The 19,844-nt window shown below is 50.4% G+C and overlaps 1 protein-coding gene across 2 annotated transcripts in view; it reads right to left on the reverse strand.

The window, feature by feature from the left end:
* Positions 1-182: 182 nt before the first annotated feature.
* The window catches only part of nin (ninein (GSK3B interacting protein)), a 37,139-nt gene continuing 17,477 nt past the window's right edge, over positions 183-19,844 (reverse strand). Inside the window, exons 11-27 of one of the 2 annotated variants that reach the window (XM_060051344.1) lie at positions 18,635-18,809; positions 18,408-18,518; positions 17,730-17,819; positions 16,052-16,190; positions 15,283-15,404; positions 13,921-15,011; positions 9,990-10,088; positions 9,815-9,884; positions 9,183-9,362; positions 7,994-8,107; positions 7,375-7,521; positions 6,599-6,772; positions 6,093-6,218; positions 5,211-5,315; positions 4,479-4,571; positions 2,125-2,238; positions 183-1,679 (exon numbers count right to left, since the gene is read on the reverse strand). In XM_060051344.1, coding sequence (XP_059907327.1) covers positions 1,464-1,679; positions 2,125-2,238; positions 4,479-4,571; positions 5,211-5,315; positions 6,093-6,218; positions 6,599-6,772; positions 7,375-7,521; positions 7,994-8,107; positions 9,183-9,362; positions 9,815-9,884; positions 9,990-10,088; positions 13,921-15,011; positions 15,283-15,404; positions 16,052-16,190; positions 17,730-17,819; positions 18,408-18,518; positions 18,635-18,809 — 3,166 coding nt within the window. In that variant the 3' untranslated portion in view covers positions 183-1,463. Of the gene's footprint in view, positions 1,680-2,124; positions 2,239-2,355; positions 3,691-4,478; positions 4,572-5,210; positions 5,316-6,092; positions 6,219-6,598; positions 6,773-7,374; positions 7,522-7,993; positions 8,108-9,182; positions 9,363-9,814; positions 9,885-9,989; positions 10,089-13,920; positions 15,012-15,282; positions 15,405-16,051; positions 16,191-17,729; positions 17,820-18,407; positions 18,519-18,634; positions 18,810-19,844 lie in introns of those variants that run through there. The other variant, XM_060051345.1, reaches the window with a different exon arrangement.

A 19,844-nucleotide genomic window follows, 5' to 3' on the forward strand; every position in this document is an offset into this window, starting at 1 on the left:
TGTATGCCTAGGACAGGCTTCGTTATGGGATTTCCATCTCCAAGTGTTTTTTTGTTGAGACATAAAGCATTTGGTGTTGCTTGGCCAGGGTTAATAAAACTATACACTACTATGCTGTTAAAGTATATCCGCTGAAGAAATATCAAAACCATGAATGCAATGTATTAAACAGGACTGCCAAATCAATTTGTTTGACAAAATTATTTATTGCAGAAATACATTTTCTCCCCTGTATTTACCTTTAGTGCATTCTTCATAAATAGAGACACTCAGTCCATTATAGTCCTATATATACAGGCAAAGGCCATATATTCTTGAAAAATAACAGGCCTTCAATGCGGTTTGTATAGGCATAATTACACCCTGACAAACATTGAAAGTAAATGTCACATAACATTAAGTTATTCCATACAGTCAAAAGATGACAGGACTATTCGGCTTCCATCATATTTTACATGTCAAACTGGTTTTCTTGTCTGTTCTCATATTAGTGTCAATATTATCTCAGGGAAGACAGGCTGACATATTTCAAATGTCTCATCTATCAGGCAGAAAGAACAAAAATACTTCAAAGTATATGACACATGCTGTAGCACAAATAACACTGTACAGCTTAGAAAGTGCACTTTGGTCAAATAGGAAGCCTATTCTCACAGTGAAAATAAATAGTGTTGTTTACACATTCAGAAGAGTTCACGTTTTTAAACATTAAAAACATATGCTGGATTTGGTCCAACCAAGCCATATCTCTTGTTGGCAACCAGCTTGAAGCTATTTGGCCCTGAATGGTGAAGAAATGCAAGGCGTGACCACATGGGAAAACAATTTGTAAAGAAAAGGGAAATGCTACCAAGATTTAAGACCGTGGTTTTCAAACGGTGGGGTCGTGACCCTTGACCCATAGGGCCCTTCCTGTAGAGACTGCATTCCTTTGATAAACGCTAGACTGCATATGAGAAATGCTAGTTATTTCACCTTTTAGAGAATCTTTTGCTTATTATTTATACCGCGCCAAACGTGATGGCTTCTGGGTAAACAGTGACCCCAACCGGTGGGCTCCCGCATGACATTCTGGTGGTCCCTGCTTTGGGATGACGTTGGCAGGCGGGCACAAAACCCATGACACGAAAAAAAAGAAGAAAAGTAGACATTAAGATGATGATTAATGTAAGGCAGTTTGTCATCGATAATGTGCTCATGGCTTTGGCATTTCAAGCAAAGTCAAACAATGTTCTTAAAAGTTAATAAAAAAATGTAAAAAAAAACAATAATACTGGATATAAAAAAAAAAAGGTATAGCACTTCATTGGCATTCTCTATTAGAGGTCCAACGGCTGCACACACTTCCACATATTACATGGTCGCTTCAGTTAAAGTGCTTAACCCATGGGTCAGACAACGCACAAGACACTCAAAATGGCCGCCTCAGCACCCCTTCCTGACCGGAAGGAGAGCGGTCGGGTTCAGGAGCACTTGGAGTGGTAGCTGGCCGGGGACGGCTGGGCGGGGCCTAGTTCCCGCATGATCTTGCCCAGGCTGGAGATCTTCTGCTCCAGCAGGTAGTTCTTCTTCTCCACCATGTGCTGCTGCTGCTCTGTGTGCTTCAGGGCCTTCAGCAGGTGGCCGTTCTCCACGTACAGGTCCTGGATCAGCACGTCTGCGCGGCCGTTCTTACGGAGCTGGAGGAGACGGGGGGGAGAGGAGGGGAGAGGGGAGAGGAGGAGAGAGACAGGGTCCCATTCAGCCAGGTGGTACATGAGGCATTATTATACTCTGGGTTTTAGAGCACTTTTCAAAAGGAAGATACAAAGGGCTTGACATGGGAAAAGATTAATACATAGATAAAAAAAAAACAGCATTGTATATTTACACAATGCGTGTTGCTTAAAAACGGCATTGTATATTTACACAATGTGTGTGGCCTATAAACAGCTTTGTATACTTACACAATGTAGCTTAAAAACAGCATTGTATATCTAGATAAAACACAGCATTATATATAAATACATATGCACACAATATATGTCAATAAAAAGACTACCAAATACCATCTACACACAAAGCTCATCCATGAATGTGAACCTGGTTTCCGGCTCCAGGTTTTAGTAAGGTTAGAAGGTTTACCTGATCCTTTAGTTGAGCCACCTTTTCTCTGAGGAGGAGCTTCACGTTGTGCAGAGTCAGCTCAATCTCCCTCATTCGCTCCTCCATTTTCTTCATCTTCCTCTCCCTCTCTTCCTGATATGGGGGGGAGGGGAGGTGGGAACTATTATCCAATCATTCGGTTTGAAAGACAGCTTGATTTTGATTAAACATGTTTGGGAATAGATGAGTAATTTCACACTGCAAGGCCAATTGTATTCGAGCTAGATGCTTTATTTGGTTCAGGCATAGAAGTTATTCCAGTACAATTATGATGAGGATACTGCATTCGATAATAAAATAACTTGTTCAAAAAATAAATACATTAGATAAACAGTATAAAAAGAGAACTACGTTGATTTGGATAGCGCTGCAAACAAAATAATTTAATTCATAAATAAATCATAAGTAAAATTAAATATTGAACACTAAAACAAAATAAATAATACATGGAAATGTAGTGCGACAGAACCTTGAGTAATTAAAACACATTAAGTCAAATAACGGAAAACACGCAACACAACACACAGCCTCCATCTTTGAGGAGACGGGTGTCGAGTGTGTTCTCCGACACGTTGACACAAAGAAGAGAGACTCGCGTAAAGTTGTGCTTTAACGGTTTGACATACTCGGTTAAAAACCAACCGACCACTGGAGTCACTCGGCAGTGCAGGCTTTAAGGAGCCGCGAAAAACGGCCCTTAAATCTCTTCGACGGAGAGATAAACAAACATTTGTGAACGCTTCGTGAAATACTCTGTTGTATCCCACGCTTAGTAATCCGACAGAAGAAAACCAAAGGTGACAAGGATAGACGGACAGAAACAACACAACACTGATTAGACATTATTAGTTGGAAGAAAAGTATCTCACACACATTGTTTAAGGACCAGATCAACAGGTTGGAATTGCTGATTGTTAAGAAGGCGGTTGGAGATAGACGCAAGATAGTTTCCAATGACCTCCAGGCCAAGGTCGTGATAGATTTAGGCTTTAAGAAAGACACCCTGACTTAACCGTTGACATCAACAGTACCAGTGCATAACGGAACATTCCCAGAAGTCATCTGTTAAAAAAGACAAACATTCAAGTATACAAATACTACCAAAAGCAGACACGCAGCATATTCTGGTCAGCATTTTCTCAAGACAGGTCTCCCGGACGAACTTTGACCTTTGATTCACTAAGTTGTTTAAAATCCTTCCTTTGGAAAAACACAACATTTCTCTGCGTTTGTCTGCCACCTAGCAGCAGTGACATACAACTACACATTCGTGCCATTGACAAGGCGGGGTTTCTCGGTAGACTTCCGAACCGGCAAACCATGTGACAGGAAGTGTAAAAAAGAGCCCTAGCTAGCCAACGTTGGCTTCCATCAGGCGGGGGGCGGGGGGGAGATGCGGCCAGTCTTGCGAGTGAGAGGTTAGCGTTAGCAGGGGTTAGCATGGCGGTAGCGTGGCGTTAGCACTGGAGCAACGCGCTGGTGTCACAGTCCACCAATCCGCCGGTAGCCGTCGGTGTGAGCGGCCCGCTGCTCCACCGCGACCGCCTGAAGAGAGAAGGTAGGTTCACTACACCGAGAGTCTCCAGCGCTTCCCCCCCCACCGGCCAAAGAAAACAGAAACAATGTCCACCTGAACGGTCCGCTAACAGACCGCCGCCATGCTACGTTAAACCGCGGTACGTCCGGACCACTGATGCTAATGCAGACATGACAACAACGGCTAGAGTAAAGACACCACAGTGAACCAGGAGTGGGTGCTGCTAGCCACCGGTGAGCTAATGCTAATGAGCTAATGCTAATGAGCTAATGCTAATGAGCTAATGCTAATGAGCTAATGCTAACGAGCTGGGACAGATGGGGGTGGAGCTACAGGTGGCATGAAGGGGGGTGAACAGGCAATTACCCCGGGAAGAAGGAGATGAAATGAGAAGCCGTTCTACATTCGCCGCCTCGTGAAAGAGCGGGAAAATCAGGCCACACCCCCGCTCCCCCATGGAGCCAAAACAAAACTTTGTGGAATGACAACAAGCCACACACACACACACACACACACACACACACACACACACACACACACACACACACACACACACACACACACACACACACACACACACACACACACACACACACACACACACACACAGCTGTGATGCCAAAGAGGTGGTTTGAGGAGTAGGATGGGAATGTGAGGCAAACCTCCGCAAGACCCGAGGTTGAGAGATGACCGAGGGGGAAATGAGAAAGATGCTCGGTATGGTGCAGAAATGTAGACGCACGACTAGTGCGCGTGGTTTGAGCTAACAGGAAGACAGGGTAGCGTCAGGGGGTACCTGCATGTGGTCGGGGTCCTCCCCCCGGGGGGGTCCTCTCTGAGCCCGGTGAGGAGACCCGGGCAGCAGACCCACCAGCTGGGCCTGGAAGGCCTGGGAACAGGAGGAGGATAGCAGGGGTGGATCAGAACCCACTCACACACATGGGGATCTAGCCTTAACCGGCCAGCACCTAAGGCCTAAAAATGTTTTTGTTTGGTTCCGGTTTCCGACCGACCCAGTCAATTTATGTGCGACCCAAATTATTTTATGAGCTTTAAAAAATATATATATATATATATATTTTTTTTTTTATGCAAACTATAATTACGTTTTGGCACAGAACCTCTTCATTCTGTACAAGGATGAGCGAATTTTCTCGTTTTTAAATGAAAACAACCTACCTATCATTCGCTGCCGCTGGAAAAAATAAAATAGAGAAATAAAATAAATTCCCTACCTACCCATGACCTCAACTGACAACCAACAGGAACCAAAGTTTTTTTTTCTGTGCAGTTGATTAAATACCAACACAAAAGCTTCCAAAGATAACCTTTTGGTGTCCACGTTTACATATTTTTACACATTTTCTTGAGTTAAATATTGATATGGGGACACTAGCCGCAGTATAAATCGGTATTCGACTTAAAGAAAACCAGGGCTGTGGCCAGTCCCTAATGGTGAGCGGGTCAGTGGTGGGAGGTGAACCCAGGAGAGGGTGTCCTGGGTGGATCACGGGTACCGGGCACGTACCTCTATCAGCTGGGTGGACAGACGGGCCGTCTGGGCCTTCAGAACCTCGTTCTCTTGGCGGAGACTCTCCAGCTCTCCGTAAGACTCTCCTTCTCCTCCACCGCTCTGAGAACATCACCAACCGTCCCTCAGATGACTTCACATGACGGCAGTAATACACACCCTATACGATAGTACCGGTGGCCAGTGTGGAACAGTGTGAACTCAACTTTGAGATAGCTCTTGTGAAGTGTGAACTTGCACAACACTGCCGGTATCATGGATTGAAACAACCATTCAATTGATTTAAACATCAATTGACCACAGCAAAACATTCATGTATGTAAATGTACATACCCACTAGACAATAGTACAACTATAATGGATTGAAACCAACATTTGAGGAATAACTCAATCGATGGTCCACACGAGGAAATCAACAGACAAAAGGCGAAACTATCCTCACTGTGTGGGCGTGTCTGTGTGTGTGGGCGTGTCTATGGGCGTGTCGGTGTGTGGGTGTGTCTATGGGCGTGTCGGTGTGTGGGCGTGTCTATGGGCGTGTCTTGTGTGTGGGCGTGTCTATGGGCCTGTCTTGTGTGTGTGGGCGTGTCTGTGGGCGTGTCTGTGTGTAGTGGAGGTGTGTGGGTGTGTCTATGGGCGTGTCGGTGTGTGGGCGTGTCTATGGGCGTGTCTGTGTGTGTGGGCGTGTCTATGGGCGTGTCGGTGTGTGGGCGTGTCTATGGGCCTGTCTGTGTGTGGGCGTGTCTGTGTGTAGTGGAGGTGTGTAGTGGAGGTGTGTGGGCGTGTCTGTGTGTAGTGGAGGTGTGTGGGCGTGTCTATGGGCGTGTCTGTGTGTAGTGGAGGTGTGTGGGGGTGTCTGTGTGTAGTGGAGGTGTTCACCTCGCTCAGGTTCTTCTTCCCCTCCAGCTGCCTCTTCAGGGAGGAGTTCTCCTGCTCCAGGACCGTGACCAGACCCCCGTGGTTCTGCTGCTTCAGGGACACCATGGAGCTCTCCAGCGTGCGTACCTGACAGGAGCCACAGGGAGGGGCTTAGGACCAGACCTCTGATGTTTTTATACCAAGTGGCTCTTCCTACAGTAAAGAGCCCATTGGCCCCCTCTTTTGAGTTGGGCAGTATAAGAAGCGTCTGTCGATAAAGTTATATCATCTGTGTACCAGGTTTACTGTAAGATGCTCTGAATGAAGGCTTCGGCTAAATGAATGAATGAATGAAGGTCTGCATGAGGAGCTCAACTTGTCTCTGAGGTGCCCCAGGTCTAAATGAATGAATGAATGTATGTGTGAATGAATGAGTGAATGGCTGCCTGAGGAGCTCACCTTGTCTCTGAGGGGCCCCAGGTCTAAATGAATGAATGAATGAATGAATGCCTGCCTGAGGAGCTCACCTTGTCTCTGAGGTGCCCCAGGTCGCCCCTGCAGTGGAGCAGCTCCACCTGCAGCCTCTGGTTCTCCTGCCTCAGCAGCTGCTCCTCCTGCTCCTGGAGCCGGGTCAGCTCCTCGCGGTGCAGCTTCTGGTGCTCCTGGAACCCTCCAGTGTAGGCCAGCTCCAGGATCTGGACCTGGACCCAGGGAGGGGAGAGGTCAGGATCTATGGAGGATCTATGGAGGATCTATGGAGGATCTATGGAGGATCTATTGCCTCAGTCCAGTGAGCTTCAGTCCCAGAAACTCAATCTCTTGCTGGTGGTGGAACGAGCTCCCATCCAATATCAGGACAGCAGAGTCGCTCACCAGCTTCCACAGAGGACCCAAGAGCCACTTGTTCAGAGTTTACCTCGACTCTTCAATGCCTCCCCCGTTACCCCACTCTTACCCACTTATTGTACGTTTTACATCCTGGCACTTAAAAATAGTACATAGCATTGTGTAGCATCTTATGCTAGCTATCTTTGTTGTGGACATGTATATTGTTTCTCTTCCTTCTGACAAATGCACTTATTGTAAATGTAAATCTGTGATTGAGCGTTAAATGAGAGTTGAACATTGGATCAACACTAACATTTTCTGATGCTAACTGTTCATTTTAAAATATTTAATCACTAACAGTTTCACCTTAGAATCCACCGGCCTCTGGGCGACGTTGTGGTGATAAAACCCTGTTTAAAACCAACATTTATTCCACCTTGTGTCTCGGCTTCAGGGGCCCTGGTGGGTCACGGACCTTGTTGTGGGCGTTCTGCAGCTGCTTGTGCAGGGAGACCACCTCCTGCCGCAGGGCGTCCTCCTCCCGCTGGGTGAAGCGCAGGTCGGCCTTCAGACGGGAGGCCTGGAGGGTGGAGGTCTGGACCGCTCCGTCCAGCGTCTCCACCTGACACACACACACACACACACACACACACACACACACACACACACACACACACACACACACACACACACACACACACACACACACACACACACACACACACACACACACACACACACACACACACACACACACACGTTGAGAGGAGGACCAGGAGAAGAGATGCAAGCCTTTAAAAATCAGTCAATAAATCAGCCTTTAAAAAAATAAAATGAATTATATTCTTGGTCAACCTAAAAATTGAAAATAGTTTTATACTTGACCGAGAAGACTCAATCCCAAGGAGATAAAATAAAAGCTGAGAAGTTCAACTTAAAACAACACGATTCAGGCGCTGCAGGATAGCGTAGCGTCTACGGTACTCGACCCCCCGCCGACAGGGCCGTGAGTTCGATCCCCAAACGTCCACAGCTCCTTACGTCGGGTATAAGCATCTCAACTTAAGGAAGGCTGAATGGGCTCAGGGTCGTACCTTCTCCTGAGCTCTGGCCAGCTGGCTGCGCAGCGCCTGGGTCTCTTTGTCCAGAGTCCTGCGCTCCTTCAGCAGCTGGCTGAGCTGCTCCTCCATCACATCCGCCCTGGTCCCCTGAAACAGAAGAAACACGACCAGGGGGTCAGCAACTCCCTGCACACCGGCTCAAATATTAAACCTATGTCCTACATGATTGCAGAACATTAATAGAGTTACATATGTTTTATCACGTAGTATCGTGTACAGCCATGCCCTTAATTCAGGGGACCTTGCGCCAGGGGCTTAGAGCTAATTTGTCGGGAACTATCAGATAGGAAGTGACCACCTCCACCACCACCAGGGCCGGACGCCTACCTTCTCTCCGAGGGCAGAGAGCTGCTCCTCCAGCTCTCCGTTCCTCTCCTCAAGCCGGCCGGCTTCCTCCAGAGACTTGGTCAACTCGGCCTCCAAGGCAGCCACACAAGCTGCCATCTACCACAACACAACCGGCTAGTTAACCATCTACCCCAACACAACCGGCTAGTTAACCATCTACCCCAACACAACCAGCTAGTTAACCATCTACCCCAACCAGCTAGTTAACCATCTACCCCAACACAACCGGCTAGTTAACCATCTACCCCAACACAACCATCTAGTTAACCATCTACCCCAACCAGCTAGTTAACCATCTACCCCAACACAACCGGCTAGTTAACCATCTACCCCAACCAGCTAGTTAACCATCTACCCCAACACAACCGGCTAGTTAACCATCTACCCCAACACAACCAGCTAGTTAACCATCTACCCCAACCAGCTAGTTAACCATCTACCCCAACACAACCGGCTAGTTAACCATCTACCCCAACACAACCATCTAGTTAACCATCTACCCCAACCAGCTAGTTAACCATCTACCCCAACACAACCGGCTAGTTAACCATCTACCCCAACACAACCGGCTAGTTAACCATCTACCCCAACACAACCGGCTAGTTAACCATCTACCCCAACACAACCGGCTAGTTAACCATCTACCCAAACACAACCGGCTAGTTAACCATCTACCCCAACACAACCGGCTAGTTAACCATCTACCCCAACACAACCGGCTAGTTAACCATCTACCCCAACCCAACCGGCTAGTTAACCATCTAGCACCACGCCAAACCGTCACCATGACGACAGTGAGCCTCACCTGGATCCGCTCCTTGGCGGGCGCGGCCTCTCTCCTCTCGTTCTCCTGGATGAGCTCAGCGAGCTGCTGGCTGATCTCCTCCACGTCCGCAGAGTTCTGGACGTTCTCCTGGGACAGCAGGACGTTCTCCTGGGACAGCAGCGCGTTGTCCTCCTGCAGATGGTCGCCGCGGGAACGCAGGTCTGAGATCTGAGGAGGGAGTGGGGCCAGCCCACAGGGGGGGGGGGGTTTAGAGTGCTTTGATGTGTGCGCGTCAACTACTGGACACGTGTTGGACACGCGCACAGTCACGAGAGACTTTAGAGTTTTTATATTTCGAAGTGTTTATTTTTGGTCATTTTTTTTTATTCTTATTCAAGGTCAAGTCAAAGTAAAAGTCAGCTTTATTGTCAATTGCAACTAATGTACCAGAGAAATAGAAGAACGGAAATTTCATTCCTCTTTGACCCATTGTGCATTATGTATAAAGGATCAAATACAATTTGGTAAATTCAATAAAATAAGATAAGTAATATTTACAATTAATTCTCAATAGTGCAAATGGCCTTGAGTGCAAGGTAGGCAAATGTGTTTCATTATTTTTCCTATTTAGACTAGAAAGCCAGGCAGTGGCTAGAATAATAATTTGTTGATATGCATACCTGTTTCTGAAATTCCTCCGCAATATTCTCAGCTTCAGTCTTCTCTTTCTGGAAGTCTTCCAGCTGTTGCCTGAAAAACAGATTAAAGAAAAAAGGTAGATATCAGCAAAATGAACTCTGCAGCAAACATGACATTAAACTGATTTATGCCAGGACAACATCGCCATGTTCTCACCGAAGGTCTACGTTGGCCCCTTTCAGGTCCTCGTCCTTCAGCAATGTGATCTTCTGACTGAGGTTTACGTTTTCTTCCTCGAGTCGACCGACTTCAGATCTGTTCGGAGACAAAATGGCCGTCAGATCATTGAAGACTCAACACAAAATGGGATGTAAAAAAAAAAAAACACAAAAATGGATTTATATATTTCATAACACAGCAAACACAATTTTATAGAGAAGGAAGACTTAATCCACAAACCAACCAAAATGTGTACGACTGACCTAAAGGGGTTAACTACTCACAACCTCTCGTGGTTAACTACCTATTCACCGCACAACACAGGATCCATCACAGGGGGAACGAGGGTCCAACTCAACACAGCCACCGCTGGGGCACCGTACCCGGGGTAGAGGAGGAGCTGGAGGGAGGCTACGGAGCATCACACCCAGAGGAAGGAGGTCACAACGCTGGGTGGGGGGGGGGGGGGGGCGAGGCGGGGTGCTGGGGGTTCTATCCTGGTCCTCCTGTTACCTGTGGACCTGCATCCACTCGCTGAGCGTCCACGCCTCCCCCTGCAGGCTGGCGAGGGCCCCGCGGAGGTCCGCGTTCTGCACCTCCAGCTCCTCGCAGCACACCTCCAGGCGGGTGGCGTCAGCCTGGCTCCGGGCCTCGAGACGGCCGCTCGTCCCCTGGGACGTGGTCTCCCAGGTACCGGCCGTCTCCGGGAGACCTCCGACCCCCTCCAGGAGACCTCCTTCCCCCTCCAGGAGACCTCCGTCCCCCTGCAGCTCCAGCTCCCGGACCAGCTCCGAGAGCTGGAGGTTGTCCCGCCTCATGGTGGAGAGCTCCTCCGCCAGGCCCCGGTGCTGGCCCTGGGGACCCCCGGCCGCACGCAGACGGCCCTCCAGGCTGGACAGCCGTCGCTTCAGCTCCCCGTTCTCTCCCTTCAGCAGCGTGTTCTGCCGGCGTCCGTCGTGGTATCGGACCCGGAGATCGGCCGTCTCTGAGATCTCGGTCTCCAGCTCCTCGGCCCGCTTCGTTAGACGGAACAGCTTCAGCCTCAGGGTCAGGTTCTCCTCCAACGCCCGGCTGCCCGTTCTGATCTTTTGCCGGTTGTACGTCAGAATGCTCTCCAACGTGACGGTCTTCTGGTGGAGCAGCGACACCTTCTGGTGTAGCAGAGTGTTTTCCTCCATGGCGTCGCTGTACAGCACCTGGAGTTTGTTCACGGGGTGAACATCCTCACGGCGTTCCGGGTCATCCTGCGGATCCACCACCAGAGAGCCTGAGAACCCACACTCTTGGGAAACCGATTGGATTCGTTTCCCACACTTGTGAGAGTCCACCGACCCATCCCGTGAAGTCGGCCCACCGCAGGAGTCAGCAGCTCTCCGCGCAGCTACGAGGTCCACCGCGACCGCATGACACGGCCTCTGGTCGAGGGGATGGGAGAGCTCCTCCACCCCTCCATCTTCAGGGTTATTCTCTGGATCCCATGACGGGACCGCCACAAACAACCCAGGATTCCTGTCCTCTTCGAGGCCCGCAGCCTCGGGCGACGTGGCCGCTTCAACTCCGGCGATCTGCTCCTCTTCATCGCCCGCTACATCGGGCGATGGGGCTGCTTCACCTCCGGAAAGCTGCGCAGTCTCCTCTTCACAGCCCGCTGCCTCAGGCGGCGCGGCGGCCTCGTCTACAGAGATCTGCGCCATCTCCTCTTCATGGCCCGCCTCATCGGGTGATGGGGCAGCTTCACCTCCAGACAGCTGCTCCTCGTCATGGCCTAGCATATCAGGGGATCGGGCAGCTTCACAGCCACAGTTTCCCTCCTCTTCATGGCCCACCACATCAGGTGATGGGGCTGCTTCACCTTCAGAGATCTGCTCCATCTCCTCTTCAACATCCACACTCTGGGTTCCCTGGGCAACTCTGGGATCGTCCGTGTTGTGTTTGGAGAGAGAACCGCCATGAGGAGAACCTTCAGTACAAAATGTCTCCGGAGACTCTTCCTCTTCGATTTCCTCTCGGACGTCTGAACTTTGCTCCTGCAGGTCGTCTCCGCTGGTTTTGGGGCTGTCCATGGCAACAGGGGAATCTTGCCGATCATCAACATCAACATCTTCATCATATTCATCAACCACCACACAATCTGGGTCTTCTGGGCATTCTCCTGGTGCCACAGGTTTCTCGGCCCTCATCTCTAGATGGTTTTCGTGGTGTTCTTCCAGAAGTAGTGCTGTGGTTTCAAGTTGACCTGTTGATTCCAGATTTTGGGCTTCCACATCTTCGTTGGGAACGTTACTGCAGCCGATGGAAGCAGTCACGCTCATATCCGCTGTGTTTGGCTCCTCATCCACCAGGGGTTCAGATTTACCACCGAGAGCACAAGAGTCACGAGGAATAATACCGACGACGTCATCATCCTCATCCGTGTTACCAGTGGTATTTGATTGTGGCTCCTGGGCTTCGAAAGACAAATATATCACATCAGGATTAACCGGTTTGGTTACTAGCATATTACCAGGGTCTGTCGTTTCCTCTTGCCCAGACTTGGTTACTTCTGAAAGAACATCGAGTTCCTTTCCCATTTCCCTGATTCGGATCTTGAGCCGATCCCTTTCTAAGACGAGTTCCATCCTCTCGTTGTCCAGGGACTCCAGGCAGCATAGATTATCTTTAAGATCATCTTCAAGAAGGGCTATGCTCTGGATTAGCTCCAGCCTCTCAAACTCAAAGCCTTCCACGGCCTGTTGGAGCGTCGTCTCCAGATCTTCAATCTTGTTCTGCAGAGCGTCAAACTGCTCCATCTTTTCCCGGCTCTGTTCCTCCGACAGGGAAAGCTCCGCTCTGTATTTCCCCTGGACTTGGGCCAGCCTGCTCTGGAGCTCGGCCCGCTCCTCCACAAACTCTGCCCTCTCCTGCTTGAAGTCCTTCACCGCCTGACCCAGCAGAACCTCCAGCTCCTGCGCCGTCCTCTCCGACGCGGCCAGAAGGTCCTCCCTGAAGGCCTGGCTCTCCTGGAGCCTCCTGTGGAGCTCGATCAGCTGCCGGCTGAGGTCCCTCTCCTTGGTCTGGGACGACCCGGCCAGTTCGTCCAGCTGCCTCTCCAGCTCCCGCTTCTCTCCCCGCGCCGCCTCCACCTCTTCCCGGCGGGCGTTCTCCAGTTCCTCGCGGTCGGCGGCCCGCTCCCGGTGGAGGCAGAGCCTCTCCTGCTCCAGGGCCTCTCGCATCAGCCTCCTCTGCTCCTGGCTCTCCACCAGGGCGGCCTCCATCTCGGCCCGCCACGCGAGGGCCCGCTCAGCGTGGCTCGCCGAGAGGGCCCCCAGCTGGGCTTGGTAGTGCTGCTCCAGCCTCGACACGTCCACCTGGAAGCGTTCCGCCACAGAGTCCTGGTCCCCTGAGAAGCGGCCTTCCAGCTCCAGGAGCCTCTGGGAGAAGTGGAGCTCAACGGCTGCCCTGCGCGTGGTGAATCAGGAAGGGTTACGGCGTTCAGCGGTCCGGAACACTCAAACCGTTTCTCTCTCTCTCTCTCTCTCTCTCTCTCGCTCTCTCTCGTTCTCTTAATTCTCTGCAACGGTTCAAAATGCATTTGCATTCAAAAGCGCAGTCCTTTGCTCGTCTATTGTGCCTGTCACTCACAAAGTGGGAACGCAAGGTTTAAAAGGAGCAAAGAAAAGTCGTACCCGTGGGTGAAATCGGCTCATAGGGCCGACCGCTGTTTTTGAACCAACAATCATTTAGTTTCCCGTGTTCATTTATCTAGTATTTTACTTTGGGATATAAAGCACTTTGAGGACAAATACAAACATAGAAATATTCCAACAATCTCTCCTGGAATGTTCTGATTATTTAGCAGAAGTAGAACCGTCCAGCAGATCGGTCGCATCCAAATGACAATACTTTATGATAGAACATTATCAACGTTAATAATTGTTCAGATCCTCACCTCTCCTGGACGACCTCCTCCCGCAGCCGGTCCAAGGCGCCGCCCAGCTCCTCGCGCTCCTCCCCGTGGCGGGCGCTCAGCTCCTTCAGCGCCTCCCTGTGCCGCTCCTCCAGCCGAGAGGTCTCCTCCTTCAGCATCCTCTCGAAGCGCTCCTCCTCCTCCTCCTTCCCCTCCTCCGCCTTCTCCCTCTCCTCCTTCAGCCTCTCCTGCAGCATCCCCTCGTAGTCCTCCTCCAGCTGCAGCTTCTCCTCCCCCCACGCCTCCCTCATCCTCCTCTCCCTCTGCTCCTGCTGCTCCTGGAGCTTCAGGCGCTCCTTGGCCAACACGGCGAGGAGCGCCTCCTCCTGGGACCTCTGGAGCCGGCCGCGCTCCTCCTCCCAGGCCGCCCTCTGCCGGCTCTCCTTCTCCTCCTGCTCCTTGACCAGCCGCAGCATGCCCGCCTCCAGCACCTCCTGCAGGGTCCGGTCGCTCTGCTCCTCCAGAGCGGCCCTCGCGCTGCGCCACTCCTCGGCGAGCCTCTCCCCCAGCGCCTCCTTCTCCTCCTCGGACCTCAGCCGCGCCTCCTCCAGCCGGGCGCCCAGCTCCTCCTCGTGGTCCAGGCGCCGCCGCTCCTTCTCCTCCCGCGCCGTCTCCTCCAGCAGCCGCACCGCCGCCCGCGTTCGCCTCCTCTCCTCCTCCAGCCGCGCCTCCTGCGCCTCCTGGAGGAGCCTCAGCTCCCGGGCGTGGCGTCTCCTCAGCTCCTCCACCACCTCCTCCTCCGCCCGCCGCGCCTCCTCCAGCGCCGCCGCCAGCTGCTCCTCCAGGTCCGAGGCCTGGGTGTGGGCCGCCAGGAGGCGCTGCCGAAGGGCGGCCACCTCCTCCTCCTGCCGCAGCTCCAGCCGCTCCTTCTCCTCCGCCTGCCTCCTCTCCAGCCCGTCCCGCTCCAGCGCGGCCTGCTCCAGCTGGCCCTGGAAGACCCCGGCCTGGGCCTGGAGGCGGGCCATCTGCTCCCCGAGGGCCTCCACCTCCTCCTGGTGCTGGGAGGAGGTGGAGGCCTGCTGGCCCTGGTGGGCCGTCCGCTCCTCCTCCACCCTCCGGTCCAGCTCCTGGATCTGAGAGCGTCGGAGGAAACCAGACGGAACATTGTCGTAAAAAAAAAGTTTCATACTAAAATAAAATCGATAAGTAAAAGAAAACAAAGGCAAAGACAAAAAAAAATTCTATGTATTTAAGATTTAGCACAGGAACCACTACGACCTTATTAGTCAATCAATGACGACAAGAACAAGGTATTCCTTCAAAACAACAGATGAACTCTATGAGACATGCCAGGATCGGCTTGGGTTGGGTAGCCTGATCCAACATGGCCGCCCCCGGGCTCACCTTGCTCTCCAGCTGGGCCTGCAGGTCCTCCACCCGCCGACTGTGCTGCTCCTTCAGCTGCTCCAGCATCAACTCCGCCTCCAGGCTCATGTTGAAGGGCTGGCCCTCCTCCGTGCCCAGCCCTGGGACAGACACAGGTTCACAACGGTATTTACACTGCTTTATACACGTCTATACTACCTTTTTCTTCCTCTGAACCCTTTTGGAACCGGTCGAGCAAGTGTTAGAAGGTTTTCTTTTCATTTGTGGTTTTTCATAGTTTGTAAATATTACCTAATTGTAACTTCACTTGTTTCATCATTTTATTTTATTGTCTATTATTGCTTAAGTTATCTTATGTTTTTTCTTTTTCTAAATAAAAATATCTTGAAATTAAATTCAATCCACGTCACTAAGGAACATGTCGGGTTAAGGGGTTCTGGCACCAAGCTGCCGACAGGCAGGCTGCGAACATGAGGGTTTGAACCAAAAACCTTTAACCCCTTCTGTTTGGACTGTCCTAGCAGCCGACAGGAACTCCCTAGCTCCCCTAGACGTGTGATAACCGGTTGGTTGTCATGTCAGTAAATCTGTTAGCGTAGACACAAACCAAATGCCTGAATGCCGTGTGCTGGGAAATGAAGAAAAAAAAAAAAGACCAGCGGACAGAATACGCCTTTCCTCAATGTTACAATCAGTACTTTGAACCTTCAAAAAAAAACCTCCAAAGCATGTGAATAGCACCACACCGACGGCAGGCCGTCAGGCGCGGTGTGTGACTGTGGCGTACCTGGGTCCGACTCCATGCCCGGGCTCTGGGACTCCGGCTCCATGTGGTCGGCCAGCGGCTGGCTGCAGGCCTGGGACCGCCTGCCCAGGCGCTGCAGGGCCTGCTCCGCCTGCAGCTCATCGATACGGTCCTGCAGCTCCTGGAGGCCCACGCGGCACGCATGTTACACACATGTTACACTACACACATGTGGCACGCATGTTACACTGCACAACACGTGACACGCACGTTACACACATGTTACACTGCACATCTCGTGACACGCACGTTACACACATGTTACACTGCATACATGTGACACGCACGGTACACACATGTTACACTGCACAACACATGACACGCATGTTACACACATGTTACACTACATACATGTGACACGCACGGTACACACATGTTACACTACACACATGTGACACGCACGGTACACACATGTTACACTACACACATGTGACACGCACGTTACACTACACATGTGACACGCACGTTACACACATGTTACACTACACACATGTGACACGCACGTTACATTACACACATGACACGTACGTTACACTAGACACATGTGACCCGCACGTTACACACATGTTACACTACACACATGTGACACGCACGTTACATTACACACATGACACGTACGTTACACTAGACACATGTGACCCGCACGTTACACACATGTTACACTACACACATGTGTCACGCATGTTACACACGTTACGCTACACACATGTTACGCTACACACGTTACCGAGCACATGCATAGAAACATAGTCAACATGGGGCGCATTCCAAAAATATCTAGAGCATTGGTTCTCAAAGTGCGGCCCGCGGGCCAATGGCGGCCCGCGGAATCATTCCTGGCGGCCCGCAATGACATACATAATTATGTATGTTATAAAAAAAAAAATAAAAAAAAAAAAAACTTTTTTTTTTTTCAATATTAATTTAAACATGCATTCTTCTTAGACAGTGGGGCGATGGATTCCCTCCATAAAGAGAAAATTCGACTCTCTCTAGCTTTCAATTAAATCCTTTTACATTTTTTAGTTTTAATCCGGCTGTACATTACTTTGAAAGGGTGAACCTCAGTTTCATGATTTAGACCTCACTTGACCTCACTCCCAGAGGTCCACGGTGCGGGTGCAATGTTTTTTTTCACCACTGGGATGCTGACGGCGTTTCCCGCCAACATTTTTTTTCCTTTGGCGGCCCTCAGTCAAATTTTGGGTTCCTAAATTGGCCCTCAGTTGTCAAAACTTTGAGAACCCCTGATCTAGAGTATATAGTCTGACAGTCATTAGTGATTAGTGTCAGAATATATATTAACTCCAAAAGCAATAGTCACTGAAAACTCATTTTTCAATAGATTAAATAATAGTGATTAAAAACTAATGTTTAATAGGTTGAATAATACTGAGTAAAAAATAGTGTTTTTAATAGAGAATTATAATTCAAATTTGTATATATATTAAATAATAGTGATTCATATCTAGAATTTGAATACTGATCGATAAATAGATTAAGTAATAGTGAATAAGAGCTAGTGTTTGAATACTGATCTATAAATAGGTGCAATAATAGTGATTAACAGGTGAAAAACTAAAAACACTACCTATAATAATGATAACTATAACAGATGTAATAACAGGGTTAGGGTTTGATCAGTGATCAGGAGACGTACTCTGCACTGAGCCTCATAGCCGCTACACAGCTGTCTGAATCGCTCCTCCTGCTGCAACAGCTCAGCACCCCCAGGGTCCAGGTCGCCCATCTGAGGGCAAGCACACACATGTACTTTACCATACTGGTATAGGTTATATATACACACAATACTAGAGTTCGGCCGATACCAGTATCGGAAATGACTTCTGATACTGCCTAAAATGCAGAATCGGGTATCGGTGAGTAGGAGAGTCTATGGGCCGACCTGACACCATCACATGACCAGCCCCTTTAATACCGCGGCGGAGGACATCACAAACACGTGTGGTGAAATGATGCTGGGTTCGTTAACGGGTCGGAGGTGGGAAGTCGGAATGGGAAACGCGTCGAGCCACCAAGTCGGAGTGCACGGATGCATGGAAGCTTAACGCCAAGATTACAAACGTATGCACAGGTTTACATTATACATACATTACACACATGTATTGTACCTTATACATCTGCACAGAACACCTGTCGAATTGTCCTTAGGATTGCACTTTAACAATGAGAATTGGGGACTGAATTTTTCAGAATATGCATTTCCTGTGTTACAGTGACGGTGAGTTGAGGCATAGCTCGAGAACATGACACAATAAACACCAGGCAGCAGCAGAACACCGGCGCAGGGTGTGAGGAACCCGCGGTTCCGCGGTACCTTCTCTCGGAGGACGTTCTCCAAGCTGGCCTGGAGCTTGGAGATCTGGACCTGGGCCGTTGCTAGCTTCTCGCTCCCCTCCAGAACCTCAGACTCGAGACGCCGGTTCTCCTACAGGGGAACACGGACAGGAACCACACGCAATGAACAGAGAACCTGGATGAAGGTGGTCCATGTACGGTGTGGACAGGTGGTCTATGTACGGTGATGGAGGTGGTCTTATGTACCTTGATGGAGACGGACAGGTGGTCCCTCATGAAGGACTCGTCCGCCCTGGTCTTCTCCAGCTCCGCCTCCAGCTCCTCCCTCTGCAGGCTGGCCTGCTGCTGGATCTGGTCCAACTCCGTCAGCAGGTCCGACCGCACCGCCCCCAGCTTCTCCTTGTGCTCCTGCTCCAGCTTCCTGTAGGCACAGAACACATCCAACCAATCAGAGACGAGGCTCAGGGCGGGACCATGTGCATTCTGATTGGTTTGTTTGTTAACAACGTCTCAAAGTCTCTTTGTTGACAAGATTCAGGCCCATTATCATGATGCAAGACCTCCACTCTGAGTCGGAGGTTTAGTGAGGGGGAGGTGGTGTGAGATTGGGTTGTGCTACCTGAGGTGGAGGTGGTGTAACCAGAGGTTGAAGTGGGTTTACCTGAGGTTGAGGTGGTGTTACCTGAGGTGGTGTTACCTGAGGTTGAGGTGGAGGTAATGTACCTGAGGTGGAGGTGGTGTAACCAGAGGTTGAGGTGGTGTAACCAGAGGTTGAAGTGGGTTTACCTGAGGTTGAGGTGGTGTTACCTGAGGTGGTGTTACCTGAGGTGGTGTTACCTGAGGTTGAGGTGGAGGTAATGTACCTGAGGTGGAGGTGGTGTTACCAGAGGTGGAGGTGGAGGTAATGTACCTGAGGTTGAGGTGGTGTTACCAGAGGTGGAGGTAATGTACCTGAGGTTGAGGTGGTGTAACCAGAGGTTGAGGTGGAGGTAATGTACCTGAGGTTGAGGTGGTGTTACCAGAGGTTGAGGTGGAGGTAATGTACCTGAGGTTGAGGTGGTGTAACCAGAGGTTGAGGTGGTGTTACCAGAGGTGGAGGTAATGTACCTGAGGTTGAGGTGGTGTAACCAGAGGTGGAGGTGGAGGTAATGTACCTGAGGTTGAGGTGGTGTAACCAGAGGTGGAGGTGGAGGTAATGTACCTGAGGTTGAGGTGGTGTAACCAGAGGTTGAGGTGGAGGTAATGTACCTGAGGTTGAGGTGGTGTAACCAGAGGTGGAGGTGGAGGTAATGTACCTGAGGTTGAGGTGGTGTTACCAGAGGTGGAGGTAATGTACCTGAGGTTGAGGTGGTGTAACCAGAGGTGGAGGTGGAGGTAATGTACCTGAGGTTGAGGTGGTGTAACCAGAGGTGGAGGTGGAGGTAATGTACCTGAGGTTGAGGTGGTGTAACCAGAG

Source organism: Gadus macrocephalus, chromosome 5 (assembly GCF_031168955.1).
Source record: "Gadus macrocephalus chromosome 5, ASM3116895v1".
Classification (NCBI taxonomy): Eukaryota; Metazoa; Chordata; class Actinopteri; order Gadiformes; family Gadidae; genus Gadus; species Gadus macrocephalus.